Below are 20729 nucleotides of genomic sequence, written 5' to 3' on the forward strand. Positions count from 1 at the left end.
TCAATGTCAGTAAGAGATGAGGAAGAGGCTAGCAGTCAAGAGACATGCCTTTTGAGTATGCTCAGTCTGGAGGCAAGAGAAAGGTCTAGACTGGAGATACATATTGCAAGCTCAAGCCACATCTTTTGTTTTATCCCTCACTGGCTCTGTCCCTTCATAAATTCTCTTCTATCTCTACTCAAGCTTAATTCAATAAATGTGTTACTTCCCGCCCTTGGCAGGCACTGTGTTAGGTGAAGGATTCCATTTAATGCAAAGGAAAGGAAAAAACAACAGAAGCACAACAAAAAACAGTTTGACTCATTTTTATGATAAAGAAACACATGCTTTTGTACTTTAGTTATATTCTATATATTTGGCATAGCAATTAAAGGTCTTAAAATGGTCTAGAGAAAATCATAATAAATCTCATGAATTCACTCAGAGTAATGCGGAAAAATGAACAAGGCTTGTAAAATAAATAATGCTTGTATTTCCTTTACAAACCATGATGGATAATAGATAAAATCCTTTCTCCATCCATTTATTCATTAAGCTTTCTTCTCATAAATATATTAGGCAGTCTTCAATCACAGCAAAGCCAAGCTTCTTTGAACAAATGGTATAATTGTATTATGGATGGCATGAGAGTCTTTCAAATGAATGAAAGTTTGTGTTTTAACATCACCACTTGTCTTATTTTTATGTTACTGTTGGGCTAATGTATAGAGGGGTTACAGTTACATTCGCCAGGTAGTAAGTGCATTACTTCTCACACATTGATACCCATTCCCATGGTTTGGTTTTCAGTTGTTGTATAAAAGATATTGAGTTTAGCTATATAGTCTACTTTTTAGTGATTTTCAATGGGGAAAAAGAAGAGATAATTTTTATGAAAAAAAATGAGGAAGGAGTCACTTGCAGCGAGCTCCCATTTTTTAGATGCCAAACTGTTTTTTCACACGCTCACAAATTCAGATGTATTGTTGAGAATAAATATAATAAAATGGGTACCTTTTAAAAAAAGTTTACAAGCTTGAAAGAAAGAGTATCCAATTCCCACTGCAGGAAGAAAGTGTAAAGCCATTAAATAATGTCAAAATGAAAAAAAAAAACCTACACCAAAATAACACCATAAAACAAAATTGGGTGGCCAAAGACTTCAACAGGCCATGAACACTGGACTGACAGCCTAAGGTGAAGAGATAATCTTTAAAAAAAAGAAAGAAAGAAAAGATAACTAAGAAAGACGTTGTAAACAGGACAGTTTTGCGTCTACCCTTGGTCTTCACAACAAATTGTTGAAGTTGATAGGTATTATTGTCAGGATTTTATAAACAAGGATACTAACATTAGGAAAGGTTGAGTGAAGTTTTCTAGAGGCACATAAAGGAATCCAAATCTAACTTCAATCTGTCTTCGCTTATGACTATCAACCTATACTATATACTATGTATAGTCTCAGAGCAGCTGGGTTTTATTCTCTTAATTTTTACTGTTGTCTTCCTTTTACTAATATGTTTTATATTCACAGTGTATCTTCAATCTCCTGCCAATATAGATCTTCAATAGAGTCAATATTATTCATATAAGGAAGTTTATTTGGGGGGCATGTTTAAATATTTCATAACTACTGTAACTTTCATCATTTTATCCTAATAATCTACTTCCATACCCTTTTTCCAATCAAAACTATTTAGTGCAGGAGTTGAGTATTTACGCCCATTATCCCTGGCCCAAGCCTTCTCGGATTTCAAAGCAAAATCCCATATTAGTGAAGTTTCTGATTCTATGTATGGTCAAAAAAATAGAATTTGAGCACGGCATCCCCCATTCCACTACTTAAAATCTCAAAGATCAGATTACCCTCTTAACAAGCCCAAAGACATCTCAAGAAAACCCTTAGGACATTAGGTCCATCTTATTTTCAGAGTTGTTCCAACACAATTACAAAGACACACAAAATATAGACTAAAAACAAATGAAGTGGCCGGGAGTTTGGCCTAGTGGTTAAAGTGCTTGCCTAGCATGCATGAAGACCCGGGTTCGATTCCTCGGTACCACATACATAGAAAAAAGCCAGAAGTGGTGCTGAGGCTCAAGTGGTAGAGCTCTAGCCTTGAGAAAAATCCAAGGACAGTGCTCAGGCCCTGAGCTCAAGCCCAGGACTGGCAAAAAAAAAAAAACAAAACAAAACAAAACAAATGAAGTTTCAAATAAGAAATCACTAACAAAACTATCCTTTTTACCAACAGTTAATTCAAAAAGGTAATCCATGCCTCTTATATACTAAAAGCAAGTAAAAACAAGTAGCAGTTTATTAATATACTAATAATTATGTGTGTCTGTGTGTGCATATGAATATATGTAGCATTTTCATGTTCTCTCTTTATCTGCTGAAGAAAAGTGGGAATTTGATGCAGGTATAATTTTCACACTCATTTCTCAGGCTAAAGCACTTAGCCTTCTGATGGCCCTCACCTTATATGGTTGACATTGTGATTTTTTTTTTTTTGCTGGTTCTGAGGCTTGAAATCTGAACCCGGATGCTCTTGGCTTTTTCTCTCGATGCTGACACTGTACTACTGGTGGCACAGCTCCCCTTCTAGCTTTAATTGAAGCTTAGTCTTTCAAACTTTCCTGCCTAGGCTGATTTCAAAAGATGATCCTCAGATCTCAGCCTGCTGCATAGCATGGATTACTGGCATGAGCCACCAGCACCCAGCTTAACAATTGTTTGTTGTTTGAGGATCCAATACTCCCAAACTAAAGCCTGCTTTGTACACCAGCCTTTAAACATGACTAAATATTTTTTAAATAAAAGTTTGATCTGTTTAAAGAAATAATTCGGTATTTCCACCAAAAGTAACAAATTAAATTACAGCCAGATCATAAGAGATAGAGAAGATGAATATACTTTACCATGTTTAGATCTGCTTGCATTTTCGGGACCAGGAACTATAAACTGTATTGACCTCACATGCTTTTGTGTCTGTTTCACGAATCCCATCTGATGGTTCTCAAACATACTTCGAATATTTTCAAGCTTGAGTTGTACAGTCTGCATTTGAATCTGTTGGTAGCATAAGAATATTATGGGTCAGACTGTGGCACTTAATCACAAAGTCAGTTTAGAGTTCAAAATATAACTAGAAGCTTAGAAAATAAGAGACAGCAGATGGTCTCTTCACATATATGCATAGAAAAAAACATCTCAATGGAAACAACTTGAAAAGCAAAGCAGCAAGCAGGTTGGCTGAGAGGAAAATACCTGGAGAACTTACATTACTCCCTCCTCTTCAGCATGTGAAATTCCTTAACTTAAAAAAAAAGTCAGGGGCAGGGAGTTTGCACGAAGACCTGGGTTCAATTCCTGGGTACCACATACACAGAAAAAGTTGGAAATGGTGCTGTGGCTCAAGTGGTAGAGCTCTAGCCTTGAGAAAAGTCCCAGGACAGTGCTCAGGCCCTGAGCTCAAGCCCCAGGACTGGCAAAAAAAAAGTCAGACACATAATATTGTCATTGCATTTTCTTTATTGTTCTCCATGTTATAACCAGACATTCTTCAGAGCCACCTGAATAATTTACATTCCTTTTCCTCTTAGATGTGTTACGGAAGCTACAGTAAAGCCTAGTTGCTTCCAGACCATTATATGGTTATTGTCACTCTCATGTTCCTGATTTTCTGGATCATTGCCTAGGATCTATGCATTTTGTTTCTGCTTTAATCTCACTCTTTCCCCAGCACACACAATCACATGCTCTTAGCTATAATATAGGGAATCATCCCTGTGATCTCCAAGGGGAAACTACTGGATTACCTATAGTTCTCCACCCTGATCACATCAACTCTTTTCACTTTTCCCTTCCCTAAGAAGACTCAGATCCTTCTGTTATCCCTTCATCCACCAGGTACACAGCCACAGAGCATCTCCATGTGGCCACTGTAGGACAAAGGAAAGATATCTCAGAAGAAGTGCTCTGGCTATGGGCCCAACTATAAAAGATCTTTGAGTCTTTCTCCAAGGATGTCCCAAAAATATATGTGAGAGCTTATTATATATATGTATATATATAAAGACTTTAAAGATAATAGAGTTTTAGATCAAAAATAAAATTTCTCTTTATTATATAGAAAGCAGACCCATGCACAACCTTCAGAATTTTTGGCGACTGACACAGACCCTATCCTTAATTTTCAAAGAGGTTTGTGTACATGCAACCAGCTATAAAGTTGTCCATGACAGTGGAAATCCTTACACTACAGTAATTTTATGTGTATATGTAATCTGGGCCTGGGACTCGAGCTTGGGGCCTGCACACTGACTCTAAGCACTTTTTGCCAGTCCTGGGCCTTGAACTCAGGGGCTGAGCACTCTTCTTGGGATTTCTCAAGGCTAGCACCCTACCACTTGAGCCACAGCACCACTTCTGGCCTTTTACTATGTATGTGGTACTAAGGACTTGACCCTGGGTCTTTGTGCATGCTAGGCAATCAATCTACCACTAGGCCAAACTCTCAGCCCTTCCCGGAGCATTTTTGCTCAAGGCTAGTGTTCTATTTGATCCACAGCTCTATTTCCTGATTTTTTTGGAGATCGGAGTCTCCTGGACTTTCCTGCTCAGGCTAGCTTTAAAGCATAATCGTCAGACCTTAGACTCCTGCATTACTAGTAATATAGGCATGAGGAATTTGGTGCCCAGCTAGATTTTTTTTCCAGTCCTGGGCTTGAGCTCAGGGCCTGAGCACTGTCCTTGGACTTTCTGAAGGCTAGAGCTCTACCACTTGAGCCTCAGCACCACTTCCAGCTTTTTTCTATGTATGTGGTACCAAGGAATCAAACCTGGGTATTTGTACCTGCTGGGCAAGCACTCTACCAGTAGGCCAAACTCCCAGCCCCCAACTAGATTTTTAAAAAATTTGTTTCTTTGGAAAAAAAAAAACACAACACCCCCTACCTTGAGTTCAGGAGATAAAAATACATCAAATTCATACTCTAGACTTTCAGCATCATAATTGATAAAAGGCAAGGATGATTCAATGAAATTTTTGATGTCTTCAAGAGCTTTCAGAGCATCTTCTTTAGTCTGAAACCTCTCTGTTTCCTGATTAGCAAGAAGACATTCACCTTCATCACAGCATTGCCGAGCCTGGTGAGAAAATCAAGAGAAAAGAATCATGAAGAAATAGAGAAAACAGGTTGCCATTAAAAGAGCAGTCACCAGCCCTCACATCATCTACCATAACGACTTCCAGAGCCACTACAAACAAAACGTATCGGAGGGCGGGGGTGCTAGCATCTGTAATCCTATGTAATTGGGAGACTGAACCTGGAGCAAAAAAGTTTAGGGGCTCCCTTCTCAACTCACAGCTGAGTGCAGAAAGTGTCTTGTCATCTTATGATAGGTGAGCTGCTGAGAACAACATTGAGACTGTATCTCCATGGAGGAAAGATTGACAAGGTCTCACACAAACAAACATATGAACACATATACACCTGTGATTCCAACAGCAACAGGAAGACTAAAAGCAGATCATGGAATAGGCATGTGCTCAAGACAGAAAGCAAGACTCTAAAAATAACCAGCAGTGACAGGGCTGGAGACAGTTTAAACAGTAGAGTACTAGCCAAGAACTTGCAAAGCCCTAAGTTCAAACCCTGTACTAACGCAAATAGAAAACAAACAAACCAATGGGATCTCCCTTTCCGAAATTCTGATTTCAGTAGCTCTGGGCTGTAAGCCAGACAGTGATCCTTTTGCAGGGCTCCACAGGTAATGTCAATGCACAGCCAAGGTTGGAAAGCGATGCATTGATTTCATAGCAAGTAATTGAATCAACAGCAGGAGTTCACCATTTTTTGAACACTGACACTTTCAGCTCCATGTTATTTTCCTCAAATCAATGGCTGAAATATGAAAGTGCTAGCAAAATACAAAGTATAATATCAGTGCTTAATGATTGTCAAGGACAAGAATAAAGATATTTTGAACAGAAAAGGTTCATATTAAACTGTTTACCTTCAGATATGATGCCTATAAATCATTGTTCCTACTCTATATTCCATTGCCAAAAACAGATCTAAGGGATGACTTTCAAGTTCATTGCCAAGTCATAAAAGGATTCAGACCCACAAGCCATGGAATAACACTTTGCAGACACTGTTTAATTTTCAGTGCTGTGCTATGAAATGAGAAAGGAATTCCAGGCTTCAGCAAAATTCCCTAGACTTTTTAAAACTTATCTTTAATGACCTGTACATTTCCATTTAATAAAGCAATTTATGAATACAATATATCTTGATCAATGTTACCCTTTTCAACATTCTCATCCATCCCCACACTAAACTTTTAAAAGTGTACAAACGATCACTAACAGAGGCTACAGAGCTATACTAAAAATAGGAAGTAAGCCATTATTGTCAAGATCATGCCATTCACAAGAAACAATTGGGAGTAGAGTGAATCTGCCATGAATACTACATAGGACCATTGACTGTAAGACCATAAGCCATGCATTGATGTCTGACCCCGTAATCTCAGCTACTCAGGAAGGTAATATCAGAAGATCACTGGTTGAGATTAGGAAAGGCAGAAAAGTCCAAAACACTCCATCTTCAAGATAACCACCCAATCAAAGCTAAAGGCATGGCTCCCGTGGCAGAGTATCAGCTCAGAAAGAAAGCTAAACAAATTTGAGGCTCTGAATTCAAACAATACCACCACAAAGGAAAAAAAAACAGCTGGGCACTGGTGGCTCACACCTGTAATCCTAGCTATTCAGGAGGCTGAGATCTGAGGATCACGGTTCAAAGCCAGTCCAAGCACTAAAGAATGTGAGACTCTCATCTCCAATTAACCACTAGAAAACTGTGGTTCAAGGGGTAGGGCGATATCCTTGAGCTGAAGAGCTCAGGGACAGCTCCCAGGCCCACAGTTCAAGTCCCATGAACAAGAAAAGAAAAAAAGTGAGAAAGATGGGGAAGGAAGGAAGGAAGGAGGGAGGGAGGGAGGGAGGGAGGGAAGGAGGGAGGGAGGGGAGCAAAACAATCAAGCTTAGACCATAAGACCTCTTACAAATTTAAACACAAAAACTACATCAGACCCTAACCTCTAAAAAAAAAACCACAAAATGTATCACAAACCACAAGGGTAAGACATGTCACACAAGCAGGACCTTTTTTTTTGGGGGGGGGGATGGCATTGTTTTTCAGAAATATATCATTTTCATCATACTACCTGTTGTAGGAGTTTATGCATTTTTAAGGTCCTGTTGAGTTGTATTCTTTTTGATTTGATCTCATTAACCAAAACATCTGATAGGTAACGTAGTTCATTGCACCTCTGGCAAATTAAATCAAGTGCATAATGGTGATTTGCTGCAAGCTGATGGCCATGTAATATTACACACCGGGTCTTTGTTAACAGTGCCTAATATTAAGAAAGAAAGACATTAATGACTGCATAATCTGTTCATATAAATGAGAAAAAGAAACAAATAGAGCAGGAGGAGAATATATGGCCATACAACTTAGCATCATACTTCTTTAAGTTACAACAAAAGCTTTCAATGGCAATAATTAGCTACAGTACAGATAGTCATCTATCAGAATGTTACACAGTTCTGACAACAAAAACTGAAAATCAAACATCTCATCCCACTCAGAATGTAGACAAGATCTGCTAATTCTGATCTATACAGACTCAGAAGTGAAACACATACATCAAGTGAAGTAAACACAAGGGAAAGGAAAGCTAATGTATTTCATACCACTCATCATTCACTTGAGAACATATCTGAGCACATTAAAAGGGGCCCTAGGAGCACTGTCTCCACTCTTGAACTACTGACTCCCCCAGAAGTATTGAGCGAAACACAGTTGGAGTTCAGAAAATGTGTAATAAAGCAAAATATAAGGTCAGAAGACATGGTTCATGCCTATAGTCACAGTTATTCAGGAAGTAGAAGTATCTTGTATTGATAGAGTCTGGGCAATGTCATAAGATATATCAAAAGCAAAATTACTAGGAGGAATGGATCGAGAGACAAGAGTGTTTCCCAAATGTGGGGTCTTGAGTTTAATCTCAATATAAAATAAAAAGCAAGCTAAAAGAAGATTTAAAAATAGGCCATCTATCAGACCAGTAGGAAAGCTAAAATTAAAATGCTACAGAACTGCAGTTTCATAAGATGGGAAAACTTCTGGAGACCTAGTATGAATGTGATATATATATATACATATATATGTGTACACATATATAGTACATATGCATATATTGATAGTATGAGTATATTAACCCTACTGAATTGAATACTTATCAATGGTAAAGATGTCAATTTTATTGTATTTTATTGTTGGGATAATGCATAGAGGGGTTACAATTACATTTGTCAGGTAATGGGTGCATTACTTTCCAAACTTAAGATGACAATTTTTGTTTTGTGAAAAACAAAAACATAAAGTCTCTAGTTTCAAGCCAATTTGCCTTTTCTTACTATACCATAGAGATACATAAATGGCAGCAAAATCACAATGATCTACAAGCAAAATTCTAGAAATGCAAAATTACATTACAAGTGATGACTCTCAATTTATGCTTTTGCATGTTCAGGAATCACCCATGAATTTATTTGTTTGCTAAGAACATAGCCAGAAAAACATTGCCTGGCTCTTATATACAAGCCAGGTGGTTAACTTTAGTCTATTCAGTATTAAAGCCATGAGCTCATACTTCAAGATAAGAAGGCATCAGACTGTATACTCAGGTATTGGGCTAAATGCTACACATAAATCAAAATAAATTCTAATATAGGTGTAGGTATGGTAGCCTAGTGGTAGAGTACTTGTCTAGCAAGTGCAAAGCCCTGGGTTTGATTCCTTGGTACCACATACACAGAAAAAGCCAGGAGTGGTGCTGTAGCTCTAGTGGTAGAGCGCTGCTAGCCATGAGAAAGCCCAAGAACAGTGCTCAGGCCCTGAGTTCAAGCCCCAAGAATGGTAGAAAAAAATACTATACAAAATACGAATTATACTTCCAATTTATAGACAATGACACTTGGCTTAGAACGTAATTTACTAAAGTTATACAGCTACAAAGGTCAATCATTACTACCATTTTAGACAGCACATGTAATTCTTTTTCATTTTTTTGAATATCACTATTTAATTTGAGGAGGTTTCATTGTCATTTTCCATACATGCACACAGTATCATCTTCATCACAACCCCATTGTTCCTCTCTGCCACTACTGTTCCAAACAGGGTTCATTTATACACATTTATATTATATATATATTACATACATATATACACATGCACATATATGTGTAACATCCCAAGTGTTATTCGTGTTTGTGTGTATGTGTGTGCGCATGTGTGCTAGTAGTGGGGCCTTGGTGGTTTCACATAGTTTATCACTCAAGGCTGGCACTCTACAACTTGAGCCACAGCTCCAATTCCAGCTTTTTTCTGGTTAATTGGAGATGAGTCTTAGACTCTTTCTTCTTGACATGGCTTCAAACCATGATCCTCAGATCTCAGCCTCCTGAGAAGTTAAGATTACAGAAGTGAGACACTGACACCTGAGCCAAGTGTTCTTCTTGATACTTTTCTACTCCAAAATTATTTATGCTATTGTTCCTACAAGTAGGCTTGAAAGCTCCCAGCAATATTTCAGAGGCTACACAATACACCTGTGGTATTAACCTGGGACCACAGGAAATGGAACAGAAGTTAGAGAATATCATTGCTCTACTCATGCAGATGTGTTGAGAGATTAAGCATAGTTAGGGTTTCTACTACTTCATTCACTGAAAATATTACCCTCCACAAACACCATGACCAGCAAAAAAACTGCACTCTTACCTCAGACTTTTCATCCAAGCTTTCCAGTTTTTTAATTTTATGTTTGACTTGAATTATATTCCCTGTTACATCGCCCAGCTCTGATTGTTGTTTCAATAGATGTTCAATTTCAACTAGAAGCTAAAAACAAGAACCAAAGGTTTTAAAACTATATAGCTTGTCTTGCTTTTTCCTGTAATAACAATCAAGTTTTTGGTTGTGTTTGTTTGGTTTTGATTTTCTGTGTCAGTCCTGAGGCTAGAACTCAGGGCCTGAGTGCTGTTTCTGAGTCTTTTCACTCAAGGCTGGCACTCTACCACTGAAGCCACAGTACTACTTCTAGCTGTTTGTTGGTTAATTAGAGAAAAAAAGTCTCCCGAACTTTTCTGCCCAGGCTGGCTTCAAACGATGCTCCTCAGATCTCAGGCTCCTGTATAGCGAGGATTCGAGATTTGAGCCACTAGCACCCAGCAAATGATCAAGTTTTACAGGAAATGATATGAAACAAGCATATCCATATGCTTTTACTTATAGAAAATATGTTTAGCTATTTCATTCATCAAAATGATAATCTGCTCAAGTATAATTTCCATGCTGGGCAAAAGAGCCAACACATGTAATCATAGGTATTGGAGAGGCTGACATTGGAAAGATTGTGGCTGGCATAAGACCAGCCCAGGCAAAAATGTTCCTGAGACCCTATCAAAATCAACAAAAAGCTGAGTGAAGTGGCTGTCAGCTGTGATTCCAGCTATGTACTAAGCATAAATATGAGGATTACAGTCCAGGCTGATGTGAGCATAAAGGCAAGTATAGTAATTCACATGTAAGGAGATGGATAACTGGCATGAGGGAGGGAGGGCAATTTTGTGGGTACTGGGTTGGAGAGGGAAGAGAGACAAAAATACTGGAAGGATCAATCTGTAACTACTTTTTTCATTAAGGAAGTATGATTCATGAATATAGCATTTCATAGATGGAATTAGAACAAATTACACTAACCAAGGTAAGCCAAAATCACAGAGACAAAAGGTCAATCTCCTCTCTGATATGCACTAGGATATGAAAATAATACAAGATTCTAGATGCTCATACACAATGAGGCCAAAAGATGTTATTCTTAGGAGACAATCAGAGAGGCACAATGCCAAAGCACCTCTTCATAGTTATATAAAATAATATAAATACTGAAATAAACTCCAAGATATTGAAACAAGACTTTTTGTTTTTTTCATGTTTATCTTCTTTACCTTATGTATAGTATATTCACATGCATGTATTGCAGTAGGGGGTAAGGCACAAAACACGAGGGAAAATAGGTAAAAAGTACAGCAGTGGAGCTCACTGGACACTGATGAAAGTGAATGATACAACTTGTGGGTGGAGATGGGAGGGATTGGGAGAGAATGAGGAACAGAAAACACTGTACGAAAGGAAATGGACTCATGACCTGACTCGTGGAATTCTAATCCCAGTGTACATCACCTCTAGAATAACAATAAACTTAAAAAAATAATCTGATAGAGATTCCCTTCTTCAATACTTGTTAGTTAAACATGTCATTTGAAATATGATGTAAAAATCAATGTTAATAAATTATTTAATAGAAAATAATAATAATCTGGCATTTCTAAGGCTCTTTGACTCAAAGAAAGAAAATGGCTAGTGGTCACTACGTTCTGTATTCACAATGTAATAGCCCTTGTAAACTTAAATTCTTTTTGAACCAATGAAATATCATGCAAGTCAGCCATCCATTAGCAAAAAAGTAGCAGCTCAGAAATAAGAGAGAAGTAAAATGACTTTCCCTAGAGACCATGGCCATATCCCAAAGACAACACACACGTGGCAGGTAGTTATCCAAGGGATCCACCTAGAACAAATTTCATCTTCTGAATCATGTATAGCTAAATATGATTTGGGTTCATCTGTGAGAAACAAATTCCTGGAGCAGAAAAAAATATTTGAGCTGGTCACCAGTACTTTATGCCTATAATGCTGGCTACTCAAGAAACTAAGACCTGAAAGATGGAGGTTCAAAGACTCACCCAGACAGAAAAACATATTATATTTCCTCGCTAATGAACTAGCAAATGTTTTGACTGGAGGCATGGCTCAAGTGGCAGAGTACCAGCCATAAGCAAGAAACACAGAAGACAGCATGGGGGTCTTCATTTAAAACTTTAGTACTGGTACTCATAAAAAAAAGACATCATTAGGCCGGGAGTTTGGCCTAGTGGTAGAGTGCTTGCGAAGCATGCACTAAGACCCAGGATCGAATCCTCAGTACCACATACAAAGAAAAAAAAAGCTGCAAGTGGTGCTGAGGTTCAAGGGCTAGAGCTCTAACCTTGAAAAGTCCAAGGACAGTGCACAGGGCCTGAGCTCAAGCCCAGGACTACCAAAAAAAAAATAAAGACACACTGAAAACTTTACAAGAAGGAATAGGAAATACACTAGGTCCCTTGGCACAGGTCAAAACTTTCTTAAGAAATACAACAAATCAGATAAAGTCTGTCTAAGTGGGACTGCATTAAACTGCAGAGCTTCTCTATGGCAAAGGACATAGCTAGAAAGCCTACAGAGTGGGAGAAGATCTTCACTAACCATACAACAGACAAAGGACTCATATCTAAAATATATAAACAGCTCAAAAAATTGAATCACTCTAAAACTAATCTCCAAAGAAATAACCATCCCATTAAAAGATGGGCCAAAGACTTAAAGAGAGTCTTCTCTAAAGAACAAATAAAAATGGCCTATAGACACATGAAGAAATGCTCTGGCCATAAAAGAAATGCAAATCAAAACAAGTCTAAGATTCCACCTCATTCCAGTTAGAATGTCCATGATCAAGAAATCTAATAACAACAGATGCCAGAGGGGATGTGGCCAGAAGGGATCACTACCACACTGCTGGTGGGAGTGCAAACTCACTCAGCCACTATGGAAAGCAGTATGGCAGTTCCTCAAAAGACTAAACATAGAGCTCCCCTATGACCCAGCAATTCCACTACTGGGCATTTATCCGATCGTCCAGAAACAAGGACATACCAAATGACTAGCACAGCGATGTTCATTGCAGCACTATTTACCATAGCAAAGATATGGAAACAACCCAAATGCCCCTCAGTTGATGAGTGGATCAACAAGATGTGGTATTTATACACAATGGAATTCTATGCTGCTGTCTGAAAGAACTATATTGCCCCATTTGTAAGGAAATGAAAAGACTTAGAAAAAATCATATGAAGTGAAGTAAGCCAGATTCAAAGGAACATAGGCTCAATGGTTTCCCTCATTTGTCATTACCAGTAGAAACCTTGGGCTCTCCTAGCAGAGATTTACAATAGAATAAAACCTAGATACATAAGGCCATATTGTATGACACTAAATGAAAGGACTATATAAACAAAAGGCATATAATGAGTGATTGTTGTCCTTAATGTACTATGTTATCTCTCATCTCTTTTGCTGTCCCTTGGTTATCTTATATTGTTACAGTTTTTCACCTAGTTATCTGATATATTGTATATATGCTTGATTGGTTATTTGAAATTGGATAGGGAAGGGGGCAAAACAACATGAGCGGCGGGGGGGGGGGCTGAGGGAAATGGGGACCATGACATGAGAAAGGGTATCAATGTACATGAAGTAATGCACCTTCTATCTGGTGAATATAATGTAACCCTTCTATTAATTACAATAAAAATATATGAAAAATAAAGACATCCTTAGATCATATTGCTAAAAAAACAAGAAGGAAGTGGATATTATTTCTTTGGAAAGCTATTGTATAGCTTGAAAACACTTTATATTTAAAATAAAAATCCTCAAGACAGTGTTTTCCTTTTTGTGTATAGGTATAAATGAATATCATACAAGACTAGATTCCTAAATACAAAAAAAATTAAGAAGCTCTGGCACACTGAAAAAGAAATGTGTGATGAAATATTTTAAAGTGGGGGCACTGGTGACTCACATCTGTAATCCTTGCTACTCAGAAGGCTGAGATCTCAGGATCACACTTCAAAGCCAGCCTTGGCACTAAAGTCCCTCACTTTTATCTCCAATTAACCACCAGAAAACCATAAGTAGTGCTGTTGCTCAACTGGTAGGGTGGTAGCCTTGAACTGAAGGGCTCAGGGACAACACCCAGATCCAGAGTCCAAGTCCCATGATGGACCAAAAACAAAACAAAAAAAAAACAGAAAAAGAAAAAACAAAGAAAGAAAAAAGAAAGATTTGAATCCAAATTTGGTAAATGCCAATAATCCTAACACTGGAGGCTGAAGCAAGAGGACCATGAATCTGAAGCCAATCTGAGAGGCTATCAAAGCCCAAAAGCTAACAATAAATATATTTTAACTGACCTTTTGAAAATCTTGTTCAAATCGCCATAGTTGCAAATACTGCTCCATTTTTAATTGGTGTTTTTCCCAAAATCCATCAAAAGCAGTTTCCATATCATACACTTGAATCAGCAATCTTAACAAAGAAAAAAAAGTAAAAAGAAATAATCCATAAAAGCAGCCATCTGTATTGCAGATATGCAGGTAAACTTGGACATGAATAATTGGAGACAAAGTGAAATAGGATGCAACAGTGATCAAGCTGGAAGCAAGATCTCCAATTTCTAGAGGGCCACAGACATTTCTAGCACTGCACAGATTCCAGGAAAATCCTGAAATAAATAAATTTATTTATTTATTTATTTATTTTTCTAGTCATGGAGCTTGAACTGGGCACTATCTTTGAGTTTTTTCAAATCTAGTACTCTACCAATTGAGCCACGGAGCCACTTATGGCATTTTCATGGAACCGAGGAATTGAACCCAGGTCTTTGTGCATAAAAGGTAAGCACTCTACCCCTGGGCCACACTCCTGTCCCAGAAATTGATTTTTTACATAATATAAATTATACACTATTTTAATAGCATACACTAACTATATAAGGTAATTTCATTGCGATAAATGCATAGGTATGTAAAATGAACTTTGAACAAATTCACTTCCCTCATATCTATTATTACATTCTCTAACTCCCCTTCTACTTCCTGTCTTTTTTAAGTTTTAAAGTGTTTTCTGGGGTTTATTATTGTATCTCTGTATATCTGTTTGTCTGTCTGTCTCTAAAAGATATTACTTAATCATTTTAGCCAATAAAATCCTTTTTCCCTCTCCCTCATGCTAATCCCATTAAGTCCCCCAGAGACTTATATCCCCATCATCATCATCATCATCATCATCACTATCATCTTAAGTCTAGATTTCATATTCCAGCAAAAATACTGGAGTAACATTCATCCCAGCCCTAAAGAATGAGATGATGTGATATGTAGGAAAATACACACACTTGAAGATCATCACATTGAGAACAATAAATCCACCTCATCAAGCCAAATACACATATACATATATATTTTTGGAGTCGGGGGGGTCATATGAATAAAGCAACTCCAAGAAGGTACGACTTACTTGTTGACAGTTTGCCAGTCACCACACATGGGATGACGATGCTCAAGACTTGAACTCATAGCTCCTTCAGCAGCGGGTAATTGGAGATTTGCTAGCAGAATTTTTCCTTGTTTGGTGACAGTCATAATTTCATTCTGTATAAACACACAACAGAAGTTATCGGCTGGTTAGTCATGTACCCTGAACCACAAGAGATAAAGGGAATGCACACTTATGGCACACACAACAGAAATGACCTTGGCTTTCACAGCTATTGTCATAGCCCACAACTATGAGGATCTATGAAGTCTTTGCCTTACAGATGGATATTACAATCGCATTTCATAAACTAGCTATAGCCAGAGGTTACACATGCTGTTTCTAGCCTTCTCTCATGGATGGTAAGTTCCAAATGATTCCATTCTATTCTGCTAAGTGTTGTAATATGCTGAAATAAAGCAGTAAGAATAAAACAAAGATGACCTTACTATCACACATAACAATGTATGCTGACAATTTCCAGCCCTTCTTACTAATCCATAATTGTTACCAAACACTCTCTGCCTTATGTCTTATTTAATTGCACATTAGGTTTAATTCACATTACAGTGCATATATTGTTACTCAGAATGTCTGATCCTAGGAGACTTTCTAAATACATGACCTTCTTCAAGCACCTTAGAAGGATCTAGCTTTTTCTCTTTCTTTATTTTTCTGTTTGTTTTTGCCAGTCCTGGGGCTTGAACTCAGGGCCTGAGAACTGTCCTTGAGATTCCTCAAAGCTAGCACTCTACCACTTGAACCACTTCCAGTTTTGCTGTGTATATGAGAACAAGGACTTAAACCTAGGGCTTCATGCATGCTAGGCAAGCACTCTACCACTGGACACTACTCCCTGCCATCTAGTATTTTCTTTAGGAGGTCCAAGGACCCTCTAAAATGGCAAGCAACAATTGTGCAGCAATTGCTGGTAGTCTAGCTGAGTAGTAGAATGTGTCAGGCCCTCAGTTTAATCCTTAATATAAAAAAAGAAAAAAGAATTAATATTGGTAAACACCAACTACATGCTAACAACCATCATGCGTACATTGCATACTTTATCTCATGCTATTTTTGCAACAACTGAATAGCCGGAATGACTGTGTATATCATCATAATCATAAATCATTCTACCCATTGTAGATAGAAGGGAAGATAAGCAAAGCTCAGCGGAGCTTGGCTGACATGGCTCCTCTGTGAGAAAGCAGAGATTTTTGTTGTTGTTTTGTTATGCTTTGCTTTGTTTTTCTTGGACAAAATTTTACCTTCAGATTGTGATTCAAATCTTCATAATCTCTTTCTTTACATTAACTAAGACATATACCTTATATAGAACTAAAACCTGTTCGTGTACCCAGCCTCCTCCTCCCGTGAAAAACATAAGTGGTACTTGGATTCTAGGTAGTTTCTTTTCTTAGGTCTGAGACTGGGACCCAAACTCAGAAACTGACACTTTTCTCATTAGTTAGTGCTCTAGTATATCTGATCCATACCTCCAACCCCAGATAGCTCTTGATCTTTCTGAGGAAAATGACTCTAAAAGCATTTATTCATTGTCAGAATTGTGCTTCCACATCCTTCCAAACCCACCAATCCATATAGAATTGAGTAAGAGAACAAAATCGATTTGTCATTCTTGTTTAGGCTGGGAACATTAAGCAGTAGTAATGTGTGAAAAAAAATGAGAGCAGTGCTAGCCTGGGTTTCAACACTAACTCGTGGTAGTGACAAAATAAGAAACCAGGCACCCTGACTCTGCTTTAAGTGCTCTTTCTCCCATTTCATACTGTGCCTGTACAGATACAATGTCAAACAGAACACCTATCCGACTCTTAATTTTCACCCTTACCTTCCAAAAGAAAGGACATTTCATGGGGAGAATATATGACTTAAAAATAACTGCAGATTTCGTATTCTGACATATTATATATTCATAAATAAACATCTTGTCAAGATAACACATCATTTACAAGGTAGACACTGAGATGTAAAAGATACAATGCATTCTTTTCTTAGCAAGTATTGTTTTTGTAATGTAAGACATAAATATCTTTTAACCTCCTACAGGTAACAATAGGTGTGAAGTGGTCACATACCTTTAACAGGTGGTACCTTTCTGTACGGATTTCTAGAATTTCTTCTATTGACGGAATGTCATCTGGTAGCTCAGTTTCAGCTAGTTCAGTTCCGAAGGACTGTAATACCTGAGCCATTTCTTTCACTGTGAGGGCAAAGTTTTCTATAGCCTGTAAGAAGTCAGTGAATCTTTAATGATATCTATATCCAAAACATCAACACCCAGATATTAGGCCAAGCCCTAGTGGCTGATGCCTGTAATGCTAGTTACTTAGGATGCTGACATCTGAGAATCGTGGTTCAAAGTCAGTTCAGGGAGAAAAATCCAAGACACTTATCTCCAATTAATCACCAGAAAACCCGAAGTGGTGCTGTGGCTCAAAGTGGTATAGCACTATACTTGAGCAACAGAAGCTCAGGGATAGTACTCAGGCCCTGAGTTCAAACCCCAGGACTGACCAAAAAAAAGAACTACATTAGGCATTGTACTGATTTGATGCAGGTATCACAGCGAAGATATGTGCTATGAGTCTCCTCTGCTACCAAAATTGGGTGTTACCTTTGGCAATCAACACTAAAGCTGTGTCTAACCCTCTGAGAAAAGTTCTTCTTCCCTGTCTTTTCTTTTTTCTAAATTTTCTGGACATATCCCTCAGATCCTCATGAGAACCATTTCTTGTAATATTATTATAGTCGGGATAATGTATAGAGTAATAGTTACACTTGTCTGGTAGTAGGTGCATTACTTCTCACACATTGATACCCCTTCTCATGTTTTTGTCCCCATTTCGCTCCCCCTAACCCCTCCCAATCATCTTGTTTCCCCCTTCCCTTTAACAATGTCATGTACTATTGGATGCTACTGGCTCAGGCCTGTAATTTTACCTACTCAGGAGGCTGAGATGTAACGACTTAGATTCAAAGCTAGTCTGGGCAAGAAAGTCTGTGAGATTCTTATGTCCAATTAACCACCAAAAAGCCAGAAATAGAGCTATGTCTCACAGTGGTAGAACCCCAGCCTTGAGCAAAAAGCCAAGCTAGAGCATGAGGCCCTAAATGCAAACCCATTATCAGCAAACACACAGACACAGACACACAGATACACACAGATAGATACACATACACATACACACACACACACACACACACACACACACACACAATGTTATCTGTAGATATATTTATGCCCTTGGAGACTAGTGTTTTCCTTATATTTTTCAAACTCTAACTGGCAAAATTGCTGGATAGTAACTCCATTTCTGAAGATAGTTGAGAACAGCAAAGCTACTTTGTATTTACTATCATTCATGAAAAGCATTACTATCCTAAACAAGGTGATAGTCTAAGGAATTGAGCTACAACCTGTCCCAAAAATTCATTGCCAGTACTGCAAACATCTGAAACTGTCATTTCAAAGGCGCTTCTGCCGTGAAATGGCAAATGAGGTTATTATTTCCAAAATCAACTACTGCACAGAAAGATGAAGGAAATGACGAAACCTTATCAGCCACCTCTTTATCAAGATCCTCAATGTATCTGCTGTTTTCATTAGGATTTCTGGATTATTAAAGGGTGGATTTTGAAAATGTGGGAAATATACTTTCATGAATGAATAAATGATTGCATAATCTATTAAATGAACTGCTGAATGAGTAGGTGAGAGAAAAATACAGCCATGATTTAATGATTAATGAAGCACCATTATTACTTTTAGAACAGTTGCCATATCTCTGGGACTTGAAGACAAGCTACTTAAAGCACAGATTTCAATCTGGGAAGCACAAAGCTTTACCTCTTTGTAAATTTCAAAAACTAAGTAAGATGATGAAGTTGATTATATCAATTGCATTTATGGGGAATTTACTATATTGGAGGCAAACACTGTTATGCTTGTTTCTCCTTTAATCTTCCTAAAATCCCTGGCCAATAAAGATGTTATCAGTCCCATTTTATACTTGGGAAAATTGCCTAAGGTCATAGAGCTAACATCAGCAATACCAGGATTTCAATCCCAACCCTTTGCTTCTTTATGATGCTACGTAGACACAGAAGGGGCTGGAAATGAATAAAACTCTTTATTCCCTAGGCCTCTCTTTCAACTGCATCCTCTTCATCATTTCTAGATATTCCCTATGGAAGAAAATCGAAATATTGAATTATAGTTGTACCTGAAAAGCAGGAGACTCCCAAATCAGGTTTTTCCCAAATAGGAAAGAAAAACTTCAAGAAGTAGACTTATAAGGCTAGAAGGAACTACAGTCTCTACAGTAAGGGCAAAAGCAACATACATTTCTGAAGACGATCCATTCACTGTGGCAGTACTGCAAGGTGCCGCCTAACTCGGGGGTTAACTGCTTGTCCTCAATGTATGTCAGCAAATCACTAACTGAGCTCAGCATAACAACCTATATAAATAAGCAAGAAAGACACTATTAACTGTCCTGCATGTCATTCCCTCCATTAAACTGTAAAATGAACTTTAGCAGACAGCAGAACATTATCTCCTATACGTGGATATAATAGGTCTTTCCTGTCTCCATCACCATATGTGTATGTATTATCTTCTTCAGGTAATAGCTGAATGCTAAACATTTTCCTGTAAAGCAAAATTAATCTCCATAGGAACAAAAACAATTCTTCTTTGTCTAAAATTTTCCATGGCGAATGGCCATGCTTTAGGTGGAAAAAAAGTTTATGCTCACAACAAATGACAAAGCGCAGTAGGCTATAATTTAGCAGGAGTGAACTGTCCAATGCTACACACATTTATGAAAGATGTACTCCTAGCAATAGAAACATCCAAGTAACTTTTCAAAACAAAAAACGTGGTACACTGAACAAGCTCAAAATGGGAGTTCATGGGAGTTCAAAACCAAAACCCTCTTTCATGTTTATGAAAAATAAATCTTACTCATTATATACACAGAGAAAGATATATACACATACAGAACATAGAACATACATTATTCTAAAGGAATTGTTTTGCTGTAAATTGCTTATTCTATTCCTTTTTGAAAGTTACAAGCTGTAGGCTTGAGGGTATTTCAAATTTACATTTTTTGTAAGACATAGTTTAGCTTTTTTACATTAAATGTGATGTGGGCACATGTAAAATATTAACAGCATGGTACAAAGTGTTCACATGAATTTAAAGGAAAGATCATAGAGTCAATACTCTTACTGGTAATTTGAGCATGAAATCCTCTTGACTAAAGCGAAATCCAATGTCTGTGAAAGTGCGTTGAAGAAAACTCGTAGGACGTAAAACCAGAACCAAGTGCAAGTTCCCAGGGAAAGAAGCCTGTGAAACAAAGAACAGAAGAAATAAAGAA

The 20729-nt window shown here is 37.7% G+C and overlaps 1 protein-coding gene across 6 annotated transcripts in view; it reads right to left on the reverse strand.

Annotated features, from left to right (window-relative positions):
• Mcf2 (MCF.2 cell line derived transforming sequence) overlaps window positions 1–20729 on the reverse strand; it is a 65929-nt gene that overhangs the window by 26133 nt on the left and 19067 nt on the right. For 2 of the 6 annotated variants that reach the window (XM_090326797.1, XM_090326799.1), the window contains 10 exons: window positions 20579–20698; window positions 19686–19802; window positions 17418–17567; window positions 15304–15437; window positions 14199–14313; window positions 9847–9966; window positions 7220–7411; window positions 4940–5131; window positions 2902–3052; window positions 994–1041 (listed from right to left, as the gene is read on the reverse strand). In XM_090326797.1, coding sequence (XP_090182923.1) covers window positions 994–1041; window positions 2902–3052; window positions 4940–5131; window positions 7220–7411; window positions 9847–9966; window positions 14199–14313; window positions 15304–15437; window positions 17418–17567; window positions 19686–19802; window positions 20579–20698 — 1339 coding nt within the window. The remainder of the gene's footprint in view (window positions 1–993; window positions 1042–2901; window positions 3053–4939; window positions 5132–7219; window positions 7412–9846; window positions 9967–14198; window positions 14314–15303; window positions 15438–17417; window positions 17568–19685; window positions 19803–20578; window positions 20699–20729) is intronic. The other 4 variants (XM_090326798.1, XM_090326800.1, XM_090326801.1 and 1 more) reach the window with 3 other exon arrangements.

The sequence above is a fragment of the Megascapheus bottae genome, chromosome X (genome assembly GCF_031878675.1).
Source record: "Megascapheus bottae isolate mThoBot1 chromosome X, mThoBot2.hap1, whole genome shotgun sequence".
NCBI lineage: Eukaryota > Metazoa > Chordata > Mammalia > Rodentia > Geomyidae > Megascapheus > Megascapheus bottae.